General features: G+C 37.1%; 1 protein-coding gene across 3 annotated transcripts in view; it reads right to left on the reverse strand.

The window, feature by feature from the left end:
• The window catches only part of LOC121655152 (muscular LMNA-interacting protein), a 29,305-nt gene extending 11,640 nt beyond the window's left edge, over positions 1-17,665 (reverse strand). The window contains exons 1-8 of one of the 3 annotated variants that reach the window (XM_042009601.1): positions 17,511-17,665; positions 11,687-11,812; positions 6,136-6,252; positions 5,499-5,678; positions 3,149-3,220; positions 1,595-1,672; positions 1,440-1,523; positions 1,263-1,298 (exon numbers count right to left, since the gene is read on the reverse strand). In XM_042009601.1, the coding sequence (XP_041865535.1) occupies positions 1,263-1,298; positions 1,440-1,523; positions 1,595-1,672; positions 3,149-3,220; positions 5,499-5,678; positions 6,136-6,252; positions 11,687-11,812; positions 17,511-17,540 (723 nt within the window). In that variant the 5' untranslated portion in view covers positions 17,541-17,665. Of the gene's footprint in view, positions 1-1,262; positions 1,299-1,439; positions 1,524-1,594; positions 1,673-3,148; positions 3,221-4,076; positions 5,679-6,135; positions 6,253-11,686; positions 11,813-16,354; positions 16,460-17,510 lie in introns of those variants that run through there. The other 2 variants (XM_042009599.1, XM_042009600.1) reach the window with 2 other exon arrangements.
• Between the last annotated feature and the right edge of the window lie 1,613 nt (positions 17,666-19,278).

Consider the following 19,278-nt stretch of genomic DNA (forward strand, 5'->3'; position numbering starts at 1 on the left):
ATATAATTAATTTTACCATACTGCTTAGTCTAATTCAGGGTCACAGAGAAGCTGGAGCCTATCCCAACAATTAGAAGGCGAGTACATCCTGGACAGGTCGCCAGTCCATTGCTGGGCAAACACACAGACAGACAACCAGTCACACTCACACTTACTCCTGGGAAGAATTTAAAGTGACAAATTAAACAAACGTGAACCCACACATACACGGGAAGAACATTCAAATTCCACACAGACTCTACCACACCACCATCCAGCCATTTTGCAGGCTGGCTGAACAGGTGCCCTACGCACACAAGCTGAAGCTCAAGCTGAACACCTTTGGCATTATGGTTTTGGTCCAGTAGATCCAAAATGTCTCATTAAATGGGGCTTTCAGGATAAAGTTACATAATTTTCTAAATTTATCCGTCTAACCGTCTTCTCTATCTAAGTTGCTTTACACCTTTAGATAACCTCAGTATTGTTATTGATTGCTTAAATGGGGCTACCTGTATAAATAAAGGTTACATAAAAATTATCTAGCCTCTTCTTTTCTCATTATCTCCACCGAGCTTCAGCTGCAGATGATGCTCCATTCATGGTACCTCAGAAATGAGCAATTGAAATTCCTTTTTTTCTCACTTTTTGCTGTGCTATTAACGTCATCTCATTAGTTTTAGTTCACTTAGCTCAGGAAACAACATATACTGATATCGCTCTACCAGTGCTTTGTTTAATGTTTTATGTCCTAAACAGCATTATTTGGCATGCTTTCCTTCTTTACCAGTCAAAAATTAGAAATTCAGATTTCCCACTTGTTCCTGAATCCATTAGCAGTAAAGCACTGAATGTAGGCATTAAAAAACATTAGTGAAAATTAGCCATATAATCAGAAGCTGAATGGAGTGACAGTGAAGTCCAAACTACCAACTGTTTATGCTTGAGCTGCAGACAAGAGAAATGATAGGTACTCAAGAATAAACTTACAGGTCAAATATTCTTAGCCAGTTTGGTGTGTAGCTTGAATAAAGGTGAAAAGTGATGGAAGAACAAGGAGCTGCTGCGCTGTCTGTGTGAACTTGACCAAATCATGCCATTTTACTACATTTTATTAAAACCTCAGAAAACTGTGTCACCCTGTACTCTCTAATTAATAGTGTAGCCTATATCTTGTGGGGTAAGATTTTAATGACATTATAAGCTAAAAGAAAAAATCAAATAAAACCAAAAAACTAAAAGCTTATGAGCTTGTCCAATACAGCAAAAGAAACACATTTTACCTGGAAGCCAGTTTTGGTGATTGGTGATGTTGAGGTCTTCAGTTCCCAGGATGTTTTGCAATTTAAAAAAGAAAAAAAAAAAAATATATATATATATATACCATTAAAAATACTTTTAACTTGAATCAGCATTTGTTTAATTGCATATTATTATGGATAATGAATAAATTAACCCACTGCTGGAATGGAATTTGCCAATATCTCATCAATAACTGCATATAGTTCCTCTGACTGCTGCCTGAGTTGAGCTGGTGAGCACATCTGCAGAAAGAATAAAATTATTAACAAATTTCGGTGCATGTAAAAAACAGCAGCAATGTGTTTTGTAATACCTCTGCGTGGGTGTCTTTAACACATCTGTTCAGTGTGTCGTGGGGACTCTGCTCTTTCTCTACCTGCTCATCTATCACCTGTGAACGTAAACAGAAGATATAAGACTCCCTGCATGGGCTGCTGTTTTCTATCAATAAAAATACACATTTCATTGCAAGATTTCAATTTCTATTCCTAGCATCTAATTCTTTGGAGAATTCCTTTATCTGCAGCTCTGTATACAAAAACATCATTGTGCAGAGAGAATAATAAAATGCTTTGCCATGTTTTTAATGTCTCTGAGTCTGATTTCACTTTTACCATAATTAAAAATAAATAAATAAATAAAAAAACAGAAGCACTACATAACTTTCTGACTGTAAAATTTTGCTTCTGACTCATTTTGATGATACCGTGTCATTTGTTAGGTGTATTCCTGGAGCCAGAGACTGAGAAACTGCCACAGCGCATCATTTTACAGCACCACATCACAAGCTAGTAGCTATAAAAACAGTGGCCATTTTAAATGCACACTGAGGCTGATTAAGCAAATAAACCCAGGAGGAAATTATCAGAGGATGCAAGAAAAGGAAAGAGAGAAAAGGACAGCAAAAGATGCAACAAGTCAGCATCAGACTAAGCTACGAGACTTGGTATTTTAAGATCAGAATTTTTTAATATCTTCAAGAACAAATACAAATTAACACATTCTGGAAAAAATGGTAATGTTAAAATATCCAAAGAACATATTTAGGTTTGACTTGGTAAAACTAAAACTGAAAAACAAAAAAGTTAATCTGGATGCCACGCCTGTCAATCAATTTTTGTTAAGTTTATTGAATGAAAAAGAAAAGATTAAACGAATGATGCTGAATTTTCTAGGTTTTTCTTCTTCTTTTTCAAGGGTTGTCTAACAAGTGTCATAATAAAAGCAATCACAAAGGCAAAGCCAATGTAATAGCCAGAGATCACAATCATAAACTGTGATGGTGAGCTTTTCAACCTTGTGCATATTGTGGAAAAAAGACAGCAATTTCCATTATGCAATGGTTTGGTCTGAATCAACGATGCTGTTTTTGTTTTTTTTAGTTTTGTTTTTCACCCAAATTATACACTGCACCGTCAGTTAGGAAGTGCTCATGAGGTAAAGACCTAGAAGAACACCAAAGATGAAATAAAACAAGAAAAGTGTCAAGCAAAAATACTTATCAACAGAAATCATTTTTGGGATAATGTTCTTTGGTCAAAGGTTTATTTATTAGTAACTAAATGAAGAAAAGTTATACATGGTGGATAAAATGGTGATGGTGAAGGTCTTGGGTCTTTTTTCATGATTCATTTCTAACACAGAAGAATGGTTAAAAGTCTGAGCATTAATCCTGTAAAATCCTTTGGACATGGAAATCTGCCATTTCAGTAATTACTAGAAAACGTGCTTCCTTTGTATTTTTGAGACTTTCCTGTCAATCATTTTTATTGGCTCTGTCGCAAAAAATTGGTCAGGCTTAAAACAGCAGATATTTAACAGCCGGATAGAAGAATTGGTGGGATTAGAGTTAAATATGAGAACTCACTTGCTGCTCCAATAGAAGGGTATTTGTGGGAATTGCAGCGAGTGACTTGTAGCTTGACTTAATCTTGCGCACCTGGTGTTTGTGGAGAAAGAGAAGCAGATAATTAATTTAAATCATTAAAATAAAAATTTCTGCGTTTTATAAAAGATAAATTCATCATGCTTTTTTCCATTTGACCGTGCCTTATCTTACACTGCTGCAGACTGCCAATCATGCTGAATAGCCATCACTCAAGTTGCCCAGCAATAAGAAAAATACTGAAGCAAGTTAGGCTGCTTTCACAGAAGTGAAAACAAAATCACTTTGCCAAGTAAAAGGCTGTAAATGTCAAGAAATGGACAAGAAAAAAGGGAAGGATATATATTTGTATTTATATTTCCCTACTTGCTTTAAATAAATCTAAATCCTTGTGGTCATTAATTACTATTTTACAAATCACTGAACTTGAGTTTTGTAAAGCTGTGTTTTCTTAGCAAGACAGTTCGAATTATGTGGAAATATTTGCAAGCCACTATTCCAGGGCTCTTCAAATCCGATCCTCGGGGGCCACTGTTCTGCAGGTTTTGCGTGTTTACCTGTTTCAACACACCTGATTAAAATGAATGGGTCATTTTGCCAACCTTGACAAGCTGTTGGATCCATGTCGTTTGAGCCAGGTGTGTTAGAGCAGGGAAGCATCTAAAACCTGCAGGACAGTGGCCCTTGATGACCAGCAATAGAGTCTTGCACTAATCTACAAACGAAAAACCAATAAATGACCTTGGAAATACAAGTGAAAATGTAACAACAGTGCTACACAAAGAGTTTATATGGGTAAGATCAGCTATTAGCTACACCATGTGAGAACAATATGACAGAATAAGCATAGCCTATTAAATAATATCCTTTGTTAAAAACAAGCCATGCATGTGACAAGTAAAGCAACTACCTTTCTTTTTTTACCCTCCCTGTCACTGCAGTCTGAAATTCCACTCCCCGGCCTTGGAGAGGGTGTGGAGCGCAGAGAAAGAGAAGGAGATGGGGTGAAGTCTCTGAATGTTGGAGCAGGAGAGGGCGTTAGTGTCTGGGTGCTGGTGGGCGACAGCCATCCAGAAAGAGCAATGGGAGTGTAGCGAGAAGGAGATAAGTTGTGCGATTTCTGAAAAGCCTGTAAAGGTGTAACACTTCTGGAAACTGGGCAGCTCCTCTCTGAAGTGCATCCTCCCACCCTGCTGGTGTTTTGTGAAGGAGGGAAAGGAGATGCTGCATCTGTGTGAGGGTAGGAAACAGTGATGCGTGACTGAGAAGGCTGTAGATGAGGAGGAGAGGCAGGCAGAGATCTCAGTTGCTGAGATAGCGAGTGGAGCTTTGAAAGAGATGAATTTGGTTGGAGAGTCAATTTCTGGGGTGCAGAGGTCTTCGACTCATTAACAAGTTTTATGGATGGGGAGATGAGTTTTTTAAAGTTACCATCTGTGTGGCCCTTCATAAACATGTGTGTGTTGCTGGACTTGGAAATGGAGCTGTGTAGTGTACTTGCAGAGCCAGCTTTGTCAAGGTTCATTTGAGTAACAGATTTGGAGTTTGAGTACAGAGGCAGAGGACTTTGAGGCAGTGTATTGCTCTTTACCGGTGGAGGTGAAATGATGGGCTCCCTTCTAAGCTCACTCCTTGAGCCAATTTGCCCGGAGCACTTTTTTACGTCAGTTTGAGGGTATGTCCTTTTGTGCACACCTGATTCCACTGTTGGGGGAGCAGTGATGCACCTACTTGGTTCCCTGTGAACATGGTTTTGACTATCTATAGATGTTGATGAGGAGAACTGAGAGGAAAAATGGAGAGGAGTGGAGGCCACACTAGAGGCAGCTGAGCATGCATTGCAGAAAGACAGGGTCACAGGGTTAACAGGCCAGCAGGGGGTGTAAGGTCTCTGTGGTGTAGGAGACAGGACAGGAAGACGACCTTTCCTAAGGATGGCAGTGAGGAGGGAGAGCCGGGTGAGAGGAGGCCGGTGCCGAGGAGGGGAGATCTCTGAACACACAGAGGACAGGCTGTCACAGGATGAGAAACAGGTTTGAGGGATGTGAACCAAACTAGAACCAGGTGCAAGAAAGTGCCTCTTAATCTGGATGACAGCAGGGGAAAAAACACCAGAGCGGATGGACGAGCAAGATGAAACAGTGCGGCTGAAGGAGGCAGGAGAGGTTACAGACGAAAGCGGCATGGCGGACCAGCTTCTGTCTTTATCCGAGCCCTCTGAGAGGATGGATTCCCTTGATGAAGCTGGAGTGGGAAACAAGTCTGCAGAGAGCGTGGGGCTTGTCCTGTCTTCTGACATGGAAGTTATGTCTGCAAAGCAGCCCAAGCTAACCTCAGCATGTCTGGAGATATCATGAGACTTCTGCCGGGAAATGCCCCTTTGTTTATCAACAGCTGTTTCCATAGGGACCGTGCCTTTGGTTAGGTGACTGGGTGTATTTTTGGACCAAGCGTTGACTGAAGGAGAGGCTCTGGTTAGAGAGAGGCTCACATGATCATGTGGAGACTTCAGCTGAAAAACAAAGAGGTTTGTGTTATTCTGTTTTTTATTTATTTATTTATTTTTTTATATAGAAATTACTGAAAAGAAACTCCACAGGGGAATTTTTTAAAAACTAGGGTGTCAAAAACAGATTTAAATTTGTTACAGGTTCTGTCAGTTATGGAGGATTTGTGAGAAAACTTTAAAGAAGACTGAAAAAGTTTCAGCTAAAATAAAATCATCAGGAAAAAAGGCCCTATGAAATGTAACACTATGTGCATTTTAATGTATAAGATTCCAATCGAAGAGCTCTGAAAGGCACTAAATGTACTTCCTGAACAGTGCTTTTCCATTAATTACATCACATTACATAGTAATAAATTAAATGAAATGTATAGACACAAATCAGAAATCCATATACACATTTATTGTAATATGTAAATTACAGCCTTTTGTTGTGCATTGACAGCACACATATTGTACTTACATTGGGTTCTGCTGTATGTCCCTCCAAAATGTCCTTGATAAAGACAATCTTTGCTTTGAAAATCTGACCGTCTGACATGGTCTCCCTGGTTGTTCTCTTACGGGACAAAGCTATGTTCTGAAAGGAGAAAGTGAAGCAAATGTTTAGATGGAACGGAGCAAGGGAAATCCGAGAAAAGCAGAGGTGAACTTCAAGGAGCCTCTCTGAGCTCAGGGCTGTGTTTGGTTTCACCACACCACATGCCCTACACATATAATTCACATGCACGAGCACATGTCCTGCTGACATTTGTGTAGCACATGCCTCATCTGGAAAACCAACACAGGCTCACTGTTCTCACACAACCTTTAAATGTAAAGTATTGTATAGAGTGACAACCTGCTTATTTTAGAGTAAAACAAATCCAGTCACCTTTTTCCTGTAGTTGAAGGTGCTTATCATCAGGTATGGACTACTTTTCTAAGTGTCTAAACTTGGGTGAAATGTTAACATTTAGGTGAATATAAGCAACATGTTTACTTACAACACAAACTGTCATGTAAAATGTAAAAGTTGTGGAGTAATACAAGCCATAAAAAACTGTATTAAACAGAGAATAGAGCTCAGTGGTCACTGAAGACAAGGCAGAGGACATAAAGAAAAAATATTTTTTGCTATGAGAATGAATTTAGTGAAATCCTGAAGATCCATTCATTCATTCATTCATTCATTCTGTCATATTGTTAACAATAATAATATTGGTATGAAGACTTTCTCAGCTTGTTCAGATAGTCTCTTTGGTAAAACTTGCTTTGCTCCACAGTTCAGGGTTGCAAGGGTACTGGGACCAATCCCAACCTCGAACAGGTAAGAGGCAGGATGCACTCTATACAGGTCACTAATCCTTATTTATCTATTTATTTATTTCCTAGTGTATTTCTTTGCTTGTTGATTAATGCATGTCTGGTTTAGTAAATAAAATTAAATTATTCCTCATCTTTTTATCCCCTCCACTACTTCACATCAAGTGAGACACTGGTTGTGTTTTACAAGCCCTCCAGTCAAAATGGCCACATAGGTGATTTGATCCTTATCAAAGGTAAGGGTGATTTGATTCCTGTTGCTTGTAGATATCACACCTACAGGCAACAGGAAGGAAACATGACTCTAGTTCTTGTTTTCTTCAAATGCAAACTTCACTATCATGGGTGTCATGTTGTCGCCTTGGTTACGTCTTACAAAGAAACGTTTGTCTCTTTCTAATGACAACCTCTCTGGGTAAGACTTAGAAATCAAAACTACTTACAGTTCATTACAGTTTTACTATTGCTCTATTTAAGGTTGACTATTCTTTTAACATAATAAATTAACCATATGACTGTATTTGGGAGAAGGATATTTTTATTTTTATTTCATTTTTTTAAGGCAAACACTATTCATTCAAGCACAAAACCTTCCTTATAAAAGAGTGAAAGTTTCCCTGAATTCAAAATTTTTAGTTTACATCAATTTTTCTAACAGAAAACTTCAAAATGTGCATAAAACATTGAACAAGGTATTTCCCTCCTATGTGTTTCATTCACTAATATATGCTCACTGTTTGCAAATACATTCAAGCCAAACCAAAATATATATGATTGCTTATGTAAATTGCAGCCCACAAAGCATTAGCTTTATGCTTAGCAATTATGTGTCTATATTATCAAGCAAGGAGGGGCATCGATATGGTCTGTTAAAAGAGTGATTTCAGATTAAAATACTTGTACTTGAAAATATACACCATTTCACAAACCTTTGTTTTCAAAGTCCTCTGAAACTTTAAGTTGTTGCTTCATTTACAATAATATTCACAATTTCCTTACAAGGAAACTGGGCCTTTAAATATGGGCTTAATTTTCAACTATAAATGTGTGAGACATGCTGGGATAATGTGCATAACAACAGGTAAATAGCTGAAAAGTATAACTGCTTCATGTTTCATTATTGACATGAACACCCACATTTATTATAATCCCCATTCTAAAATTAAATAAGACACAATTTTCCTATGGCAGGCTTCAGTCTTCTGAACAATTTACAAATTCTTTTAGGGCTGCTACTTTGCTGTTCTCTAAAAAGGCATCAATTCGACAGACAACAAAAGAAAGAAAGAGAGAGAGAGGCTGTCAGAACAGCTGCTTCTGATATAAATGGCAGTTTTTGTCAAAAATGTCACCCCATACATGAATGTCAAAAAGTTGGAACTTGTGAGTCATTGAATGTCTACCATATCTAAACCAATGTCTGTTTGAATGTACATAAAACATAATGAGCTGGAGTTTCAAAATCTACTTAATCATTTGCCACAGAAAAGTAGTTAACACCTAGTGACAGAAAACTGAGAATGTTTGGGGATATCTTCTTACCTGCTTTTCATTTAAACACCCAAAGGCAGTCTGTGATGAGCAGTGGGCCAAGTGCAAATTCTGTCTAGAAGAAACCCTCTGATTTGAAATGAAATGGTAATTAAATAGTTTTCTCTTGGAGATGCCCATTAATTAAACTGGTAATTATCACCTAAGATTACTCTAAAAAGCTTAATATTTTCTGAGAAGATTAAATGATTAACAGAAGATCAGATCTAACATTTTAATACGTTAAGCAAGAATACTTGTTACATCTTTTTTTTTTCATCAAATGCAGTGGGAAAAGCAAAGACGGAAAGAAAGAAAAACAAATATCTTGTAGGGTCTGTATTTCCAAACATCCCTGCAAGTAGACCCATCACAACTCATAAAAACTTTTAATGGACGTTCTGAGTCTTGTCTGAGGGATTTTCTGCATGCAGTCTCTGGTTATATGAGATTTTTTTATCTTGCTTGCACCGCTCTTTGGGATGTATGTTCACATTTTTGATGATGTTAAGGTCAAGGGACTGGGAGGATGAAGGCAAACTTTTGAGCTTGAGTCTCTCGAGGTAGACCACATTGCATTTGTGTTGGGGATATTATTCTTTTATAGAAACAATCCTCTTTTATCTTCAACTTTTCAACAGACAGTGTGATAGCATTTGCCCGAGATTTGCCTCTGCCATCGTCCTTTCCTCCTATAGAACCTTTGCAGTCAGACCATTTTGATTTGTCTACAAAGACTTTCTGTCTTTACCTTTGAAAAGTGGACACACAGATTTCAACTTGAGTCCCACTGGTATTGCTTTATTATATTACAAGCTTTGGAAAAAACTAATTGAAAAGAATTAATTGTCGTCTTTTCTTATCTTGTCCTATTTATAGAGGAAAATTGATCAGATTAGAAGAACTTGGTTTGAGTGATGTGAGAATTCAAACATCTTGTGGCCAAATATTTGCATAGTGTTCCTGCCTTTTACACTGTGATATTGCACAAAACCCAAAGTATAATATTACTTTTGCTTATTAAGTTTAGAGGAATGTAGCATTATTATAAGGGCTTGCGTTTGTAAAATGAACTAATTACAAACTTTCTTAGACATTATAATTATTCTGCATTTTGCAGCCAAATTCCAGCAGGTCTAACAAAACAGATGCAGAAGTGATTTGTTATAGGTTGTTTAAAAAATATGGAAATTTACTAACTTAAATTTGGTACTTACAACTTGAAGTTGAGTCAGAATGGGGTTTTTGTTTCACCACTGAAGAAGAAAGTCATGCTTAAACACTGCAGGTGAGATTGATTACTCTCAAGTAATGAAGAACTTTCATTCTCAAACTTTTGATATGATTTATCACTTGAGACAAGAATCATTTTAAAAGGCTGAGAAGTTGAATAATTAGGTTTTTTGCCTCATGAACCTTTCATAGTTTGGGTTTTACTATCTATTGAGAAGATGTTAACGTTCAGAAAATCCCATTTTCATAACGTTGTAACCATTATTTGATGTTTTCTGCACCATCACATGCGTACATACTTTTCTCTTTCCTCTGTGAGTGAAAGTGTTGTGCATTAGAAAACCATGTGTAAAGCTTGATAAGAATGATGTGATATGTATATGAACACATACACCGCGTAAATATGTAAATAAATGACCCAAATGCAAGCTGTTGTCATTTTTTGTCCTTTAATGCTTGATTCGATGAATGGTAGACAAAAATTATTTTATAAGTTTTGGTTGTTTTTTTTTTATCTGAAGTTTGGCTCTTTATAACTGTGCTGCTATGTCAGAATTATAGTAGTGCAAAAGGCATCCACCAGGGGGAAGAAAATGATCAGGTTGTATACAGCAGGGTTTTGAGCAAGGCTTACACCATAAAGGGATGCAATAGGTTTTAGAAACTGTATGTAATAAATATGATACATTAGGCGCTAAAGTGTTAAACAGAGACTGTCTCTTAATATTTTTTTAATCTTTACAATTTTCTTACAACACTTGGGCTAAACTGGAAGAAAGGTTGCTTTATTAATGAGCTGATGCATCTGCAATCCTCATGAATGACTATTCAAAATAGCAAGTATATCAGTATGAGGTATAGCTATCTATCACTTTCAGTTTATTCACACATACACACACAGAGAAATTCAACGTTTAATGTTTGCATTTTTACAGTGGTCGGAGTGTGAATGGGTCACCCCAGGATGCTACTTAGAGCTTATAATAGGGGGCCCTGTTTTCAACAAATAAATTGTAATGGGCAGAGTGTGGATGAATTATTCTCTGGTTATATCAACTAAACAAGTAGGCGTGCAAGAGAAACACAAAAAAATATATACAATCCCAGTGTTAAAGTACATTAAATTCATATTTATGATCTTTTATTATTATTATTATTATTATATTTATAGTCGAGACATAATAAAACAATACAACATAATAGAGAGAAATCATAACAACACAGATACAAGTACTGTAATCTTGAAAGTGAATAGACAAATTCCCAATAAAATTAGGACCTTGCCAAGTATTAATTGTATTGTGATAAAAGTTTTTTCTTGAAGATGGAGATGAAATTAGCCATTATTAGTTTTTCACCAAGCTCCTTCCAAATCTATGGTCCCCTGCAGACAAAGCTAAAGCTGGTACATTTAAGTCTTCGTTTTTTTCCCAGTAATTCAGAGTTTATTCTTGGTGGCATAGGTGGGCGTAGGAAGGAAGACTGGCATGAATTTTACGAACAACCTGGTATATTACACAAGCATCTTGAAGAAAATTACACACAGCAAGCCTTAAGAAATTAAAATGATGAAAAAGGGGTCTTGTTGGAGAACTAAACTTATAACTTTCTTTTGAAGAATTTCCAGCTTATTTGGGTGAGTTGAAATTGCGTTACACCAGATGGTATTGCAGCAGTGTATATGAGGCTCAAACAGAATTTTACATAGTATGACAAGTACAGAAAGTGGAAGAAAATATCTCAACTTAAAAAATGAAGATGTGTATTAATGGACAATAAAGATGAGCATTAACTGTACAAGCTCACACTCTGAATTGCCACCATAAATTTAATTAATTAATAAATTTAGTACATATATTTATCCTGAACAGTAATCATGTTAAAGTTGCTGAAAAACAGCAGCAGAAATTATCACTTTGTCACATTTTGTGGGTGTGCTGCTGTACCTGATCTGAATCTCCTGTCAGGCTTTCAGATCGCTCCTCCTCAGTAAGAATGCCTTTAATGGGTAATTTCTGTAGCACTGGTACAAATGTGAAAGTGGCAGGCTTAGTCAACGGTCCTACTGATACCTGTAAACCAGAGAAGAAAAGAAAAAAATTGTTCTTGTGTTGGACGTTTGAAATAAAAGAAACTCCTTTGGAATTGAGGGATGACTTGCCATAAATGCAGATTTAATTTTAACAAGACATCTCTAAAAAAAATTATTCCACACTTTAAGAATTACATAACATGTTCAGCCTTCAATTCTAGACATGTTTTCTCACAGCTGAATTTCTTTCTGCTTCACAGGGTTATTGCAGCTCCACCCTGCCACTAATGATCCATCATTACACACATACACGCGCACAAACTTGGCAATTAAACACTGAAGTTCAAAGCCACGCATGAGGAGTGTTTGGCTGAAATCAGCTAATGTTCATTCAGTCCTTAAAATAAAGATATGGTGTCACATACAAAATAGATCTTTTTTATGTGACACCCAGCATGACTTTCAAGGAAAATATTATAACATGAGGTCTGTTTCTTGATTGAAACAAAACTCATTACACTGTAATCTATATAAATGAGATTTCGAATGTGCAGATGCTGTGAGTGAATCTGTTTTCCTCAATTAATTGTTAATCCTAAACAAACACTGAGTGCAAGCACAAGTAAGCAGCAAAACAAAAATGAGGTGTGAAGAAGAATTAAGAGTAAACAGTGTTGCATCAAGCAGCAGACAAACTTAAATATCCTGATTGGTCCTCATGTAACTCCACTGCAACACCCTTCAGCTTCCTAAAAGGGTTTTTTTTTTTGGTTTTTTTTTGGTTTTTTTTGTTAAAACTGGTGACAGTTTGACAAAATGCTGTCTGTATTCCTATTTCTAGTCATTTATTGTCCAAGCAAAGAAAAGAAACTTTTCCAAACAAGCAATATTTCTGTTTTGTGACAGTTAAACAAGCTGTTTACAGACTGTGTTTTCTCATCTCCACAGGGACAGTGAGACATTGTCCCCAGGCTGTGGTGCTAGTTTCAGTGAAAGCTGATGTAAGTTGTAATTACTTCAGCAGAAGAAAAGATGCCCTCAGTTGGTTGTCACAAAAACATGAGCTTTTATACTGCAGAAAATTGAAAACCTGGGTAAGGACGTAAAACCTGGGTAGCATAAAATGCCCACATAAAAAGTCACAAGCTCTGCTTTGGCTTGAATTTGTCTGTGATCTGTGAGCATAATCATGGACCAAATTTTAGAAAATGCGTTTTTTGTGGTGATTTTAGGTGATTTGCCAAGGGCTCATTCATGTTTAATGTAAAATGTGTATAGCTCACAGGTGATCTGTAAACACAACAAAGAAGACAATAGAAGTTAAACTTTTAAAAGCAAAGAGAACCATCACTGTGTTTGTTATTTTCTGAAACTGACCTGGAACTAAGAAGCGAACTCTGAACTCTATCCAGTGAATGTGTTGTTAAACAACCAAGCCAACATAATGCACACATCGGGAGTATGTGAGTAGAAGTGTCTGACAACATTTGAAATGGACATGGCTATTTAATATGTAAAGTGAGAAAAAATGAGCCCTTAGAGATGTAAACCATATTTCCTCTGGCAATGATTCCCCCTTTCAATAACAAAACCTGTTACTACGAGATGAATGCACAAAGTCTGTATTAGGTTGTCAAAAGTGAAAGGATTTTTTTTTTTTTTTTTCCGAGGGGGGGACTTTATATGAGAACATTAGGTCTCACTCACCAACATCTTCTCACAAATCCTCTTAAATTGTACTTAAGAAGTTTGTTACAAAAACCCTCCATCATTTTCACAAATCTGTTTGTACATCAATCTGTTTGTGCATGGTGGTTAGCACCGCAGTGTCACAGCAAGAAGGTCGCTGGTTCGAATCTCGGCTGAGGGGGGGTTCGAACCTTGAGGGTAGTGGCCTTTCTGTGTGGAGTTTGCATGTTCTCCCCGTGTATGCCTGGGTTCTCTCCGGGTACTCCGGCTTCCTCCCACCGTCCAAAGACATGCATGTTAGGTTAATTAATGACTCTAAATTCTCCCTTGGAGTGTGTGCGAGCGTGAGTGGTTGTTTGTCCCTTATGTGTTGGCCCTGCGATGGACTGGTGACCTGTCCAGGGTGTACCCTGCCACTCACCTGTTAATGCTGGGATAGGCTCCAGCTTATCCGCGACCCGTCATGGAATAAGCGGTACAGAGAATGAATGAATGAATGCTTGTACATCATAAAATTGTTTGTGTCTTTCCTCTTAGATTGGTGAACACAAATCTCTCCGTAAGTTGAAAGGACATGCTAGCTGCCCCTATTTTGCATAGGTAAATGCCCAAAAACCTCCTCAAACATCCATGGTTTATCACTATATTTACATGTCTCTAAAGTTACTTTTCAGCCAAGACAGATTAAAAACTTTTCTAAATACTACCTTACACATGGACACATGAAAATCTCTCTTTATAAATATGTTTTTTGAAGAAAAAAAAAACAGCCTCTGAAGCTCACATACAAAATTTGCATCTTGTTACCACATGAACCAATAAACCAGGCTGTTTACAGCTCTCTGATTCATATGCAAAGGTAATCATCTGCTTTTTTTAGCATCATGTTTGGTTTATAAATGTGAAAGTGAAATTTATCTCATTTTATGCTGTGCAGAACAACTAATCAACATTTTTCCCAAAAGGTTTAGTTATTCTTTGGATTTAAGAAAGACATTTTACAATGCACAGTAATGTCTCCTGTGAATGTGGGACATCAGCCTCTCAGATTTTACTTGGCCAGTGCACATCATCACAGTTACCACCATTTATTATTGGTTATTCCTCACATTGGCTGTCGATGCTGACTTTGTGAAGAGGTGAAGCTTCAAATTTGGAAGGGAAAATATTTACCTCCTTAAATGACAGACAGCAACATCTCTTGGATTTAGAAGCTGTAAAGAGAAAAGTAATTCACTTTGACTCAACAGCTAGCATCTTGACAGCTCTCTGGCAAAGTGTGCTGAGCCACTCATCCAATGCAAGAGCTTACTTTAGTTTACTACAGTGGCAACACAGTTTCATTTGCAATTCGGATTCAGTGCCATCAGCCATGGTGGGTGAAAATGTCCCCAGCTTTCCCTACTGCAGCAATCACAGCACATACTCATCAAAAGAGCTTCTCCTGCTTCATTACATCGCCTTTCTCCCAATGTTATCAGGTCATCTACGAAGTGCAAACTGGCCACTGAAAATTCCTCCTATACTCAGTTGATTAGTATGGGTTAGTGTGTAAGATACTTGAGGCCCTATTAAAAATAAATTGCGCAACATAGACTACTGATGTAGACACATTAAATGAATTTGCATAGGTCCAGTTTAATTGTAGACCCATGTTGAACCAACTTATATTTTAGATCTAGTAGTAACAGCTTCTTGTATTAATGGGAGAAAATAAAAAGAAAATTGACTTCAAAGCTAAACAATTAGAAAAATTTAAATCAAAATTAAGCAAATCAAAAATTACACACAGGAGTGAGATTTTCTTCTTTGTGGTATGTCCCCCCCACCCCCCCAAAAGAAGAGTGTCTTTATTTGAATAAACTCTAGGTCAAGGTTGACGTATTTCCCACTTTGCCAAATACAGAATGTCCATGAAGGAGAGGCATTTGAAGTTACTACAGTGGAATTAACATGAATGTTAAAAGGAAGGTTTTTCAGAATTAACAAAATGTTCTCATCAATAACATGATGATGATAGAAATGCCAAAGACAGAGTGAAATAGTTGTCAGTAATCTGCCAATACATGGCAATGTGTCCTTGTCATTTCAGCCTGCTGTGATGTGGAAACAAAGGCCCCACAAAAAAAACTGTATTTGGAGTTCTATGCGACTTTTATCCCGGCTTCATTGATGAGGATTTTGTGGCTCATTAAAGTAGCACATTGTAACTTTCCTGCCCTAAAACTCTGCATTTCTGACTCATTTGGATGGCACTATGACATCTATTATGTACATTTCTGAAGCAGTCACTGCCCAGCAGCATCCAAAGATAAACTGCACTTTACAATTTTTACTTCTGGAACACAGCGGAGTATTGCTTTACATGCTAGCAACTGGATATCAACACACCAGCCATTCTGAATGTACTCTGTGACATTGTAATGTAGACTTTTGACATAATATTTGCTGAATCAAAGCACAACAAAAAAATTTGTTTCATAGTTTCAACAAGGATGAAGTTCTGATGATATTTTTAAAATGTATGAAATATCAATACAGATTCTATGTAAAATGACTAGATTTGAACCACAAGAAGTATTTATCAATTGTGGAATAATCACTTTTACTTAAAATTAAAAATCTCAGTACTTCTTCTACCAATTTCCTGCACTCTGTTTATGTTTAGTGTGACAGCTCAGACTTCCTGGAGCTGTGAGGAGTTGCAGTTATATCCAGTGTATCTGCTCTAAATAAAGAAACCCAACAGATTCCACAGCAAAAAATAACCACCTGCCATCTTATAAACTTATTTATATCTTTCTGTTATTACGAAACCAGCTTGTTTGCTTGTCCTCGGTAGCCATAGCAGAATCATTTTACACCATCAAAGATTAAAATAAGCATTTCCTACTTGCCCACTGAAGTCTTCTTCAGTATTTAATCACTGTTGAGTGTTGCCGAGGCCATACCGTCCTCATAGTTCTCATTTCTAGTTGGTGCTAGTTTACTGTGTTACACATCACCTCACAGTGCTCGTGCCCTCTCCCACTGATTCCATGTAGCATGTCAGACCTGCCTCAAAGTCCAAAAACAAGCAGCATTAAATCACTTTATGAAGGAGACCACCCTGTGTCAGGGTTTTCAGAGGGTCAAACATAAACAGTAATCTACCAGAAACTGACAAACGTACTTTGAGGAAAACAAAAAAAGTTACTATTTTATGTAGATGTAACTTCTTTTGAAATTTGCCTTATCCCCTTATTATTATTAGCCATTTAATCTTTTATTTCCAAATGTTTTACACTAGTCATTAACACATTATCTGTGCCTGCTATTTGGTGCACACTTCATTTCTGTAATTATAGCTTTAAGTCTGAGATTGCTAAGCTCCATGATGTTAAAATGTATATTAGTGTAGTTGTACTCCATTGCATGCATAAATAGTTGGGTGTATCACCAAGTGAAGAGTTTAATTACAGACAAACACAAAACCTCTCCCTCCGGACTAGGTAGTGCATTCAAATATAGACCATTACCAGCTGCCCTGAGCACATTTGGCTCTCTAAGGGCTATAAACAATTATTGAAATTGCAAGTCACATACACAAGGACAAACTAAACAGGAAAACACATTTCAATCAATGTCATTTTCAGTGTGCACGTACTTATAAAGATATTTATACAGACAGACAGACAGATAGATAGATAGATAGATAGTTTGAGATAGATAGATAGTTTGAGTATCAAGTATCAGTGTCTGACTGTAATCAGTCTATGTGTTTATGTGTGTTTTCCTGGAGGGGGGCAGTAGCTGAGCCCTTGTGAGGAAATTATCTCAAACAGCAGAGTGGATGCATTGAAACAAAATTCCTGGTTTTATTCTTCTGGCAGAATTTAGCTTTAAACTAAAATATTCAAATAACCACAAAAATTAAATCTAGCCCATTTGCAAGAGTGAGTACAGAGCCAAGGCAGTTACTCTAAGACATATTTTCCCACTTTATATTAAATACATAAGAGATGATTAACACAGAATTAATAGAAAAATATATTTTTAAATGTTCTTACCTTTGTTACACTTTTATTAAAATTGTTCATCTCTGCTTCTTATTTGCCTCCATTAAGCAGTCCAGGATTCATAGGCAAAACTTTAAATTTGGTCAAAACAAAGATCCAAGCTGATATGGAAAGTAAAATCCTAACTTTTCAGTCCCACTCAGGAAGTTTAATGTGTATTACAGCTGGTCTGCGTGCATGGACCAGCCAGTTCCCTTTTATAGATGCCTAATAGCCACAAATAACTTGCAGACAGCCGTGTGCATGCTGGGAACCAGAAACAATACTCACATCAGCAGCCACAAGCAGCACCTCTGAGAAAAATCAGCTCTTTTTTTCCATGCTACCATTTTCTAATAAGCACCCATTTATTCACTTTTTCATTCTAGATGTTTTGTTTCTCTTTTTCTGTATAAACCTTTCATGTATTACAATATGAAAGACAGACAGTCAAACAGAAAATACAGCAAACGCCTTGCCTCACTGAGGTTCCAGCACACAAAAGAAATGGCTAAGAATATGAGCAATGGAAAAGATTTGTCTTATCTCTCAGTAATGTGAGCGTGACAATTACCTCATTATATGGCTTGCACTCGTCTGGTATTGTACAGGGAGGCATTTGTGGTGAGAGAAAATAGAAAAATTAATATGGCACCTTGTGTGAACTTGGCATGTGTGGCAGCTAACCATCACAAAGTGAAAACACATAGAGGGTTATTTAGAAATGAAGACAATCAGTTTGTATTTAATTTCAATTTAGTATTTTTAGATAGAGCTATATTTCTACATTTATGCAAATAATATTAGATGTTTATTTAGCTTTCATATAATCTGAATCTTTAATGTTTAATGTGCCAGATGTGTGTGTGTGTTTCCAGTAATGAGTTATCTTGTAGCTTGAAACAAATTCTATTACTTGCTTGTTTGTCACTGGATCGACATGTCTGTTCCCTTATCAGTGAGTGAAAGCAGACCTCTGGAGTGGCTGCTAATCCTTTACGTACACTGCATTCTTCATTCCTGTCACAGCTGTTCTTGTCCATTTTCACCTCACTGCTTCCCGTCCCCCCATGTGTCACGCAGAGAAAATTACAGTAAGACACAGCACAGTCAACACGGCCTCCTCCTCTATGCTTCCTCTGGTGTTGCATGTTTGTAGGAAGGGCTGTAATTTTGTATTCATCCAGAGGTGTTGAAGATAAGTGCCTAAAGTGTAAAGATTGGAACATGATTTCAGCAACAAGTTTTAAATTATAGTCTTAAACTAACAACTACTAAGAATTCCTACTGAAAAACAAAGCTATGAGTTTGATTAAATCTGTACATTAATTTATTTATCATTCACTCTTTTGTTTTCTATAATGCTTAGTCCAAGTCAGGGCCGCAGGGGGCTGGAGGCTATCCCAGTATTCAGCAAACGAGAGGCAGGGAACACCCTGGACAGGCTGCCAGTCTATTGCAGGGTCAACACAGAGAAACAAACAACCACTCACTCACTCCTTGGGAGAAATTAGAGCAAACTCTTCACAGAAAGGCCACTGTTAACCCCTCCAGCCGAGGCTCAAACCAGCGACCTCATTGTGGTGAGGCAATCTAGGTTTCTTTCAGGAAGAATCACTGATATGAATATTGGTTTAAATACATGTTATTGCTTAACATTAAAATACAAGGCCAATATTCTTGTTCGTGTAAGCTGATACAAAGTATAATTGCATTTGAAGAAAAGATTGCCTCTAGTTATTGTAAGAGCAATTACAAGTAAACTGTAAAAATAACATCT

The sequence above is a fragment of the Melanotaenia boesemani genome, chromosome 16 (genome assembly GCF_017639745.1).
Source record: "Melanotaenia boesemani isolate fMelBoe1 chromosome 16, fMelBoe1.pri, whole genome shotgun sequence".
NCBI classification, from domain to species: Eukaryota; Metazoa; Chordata; class Actinopteri; order Atheriniformes; family Melanotaeniidae; genus Melanotaenia; species Melanotaenia boesemani.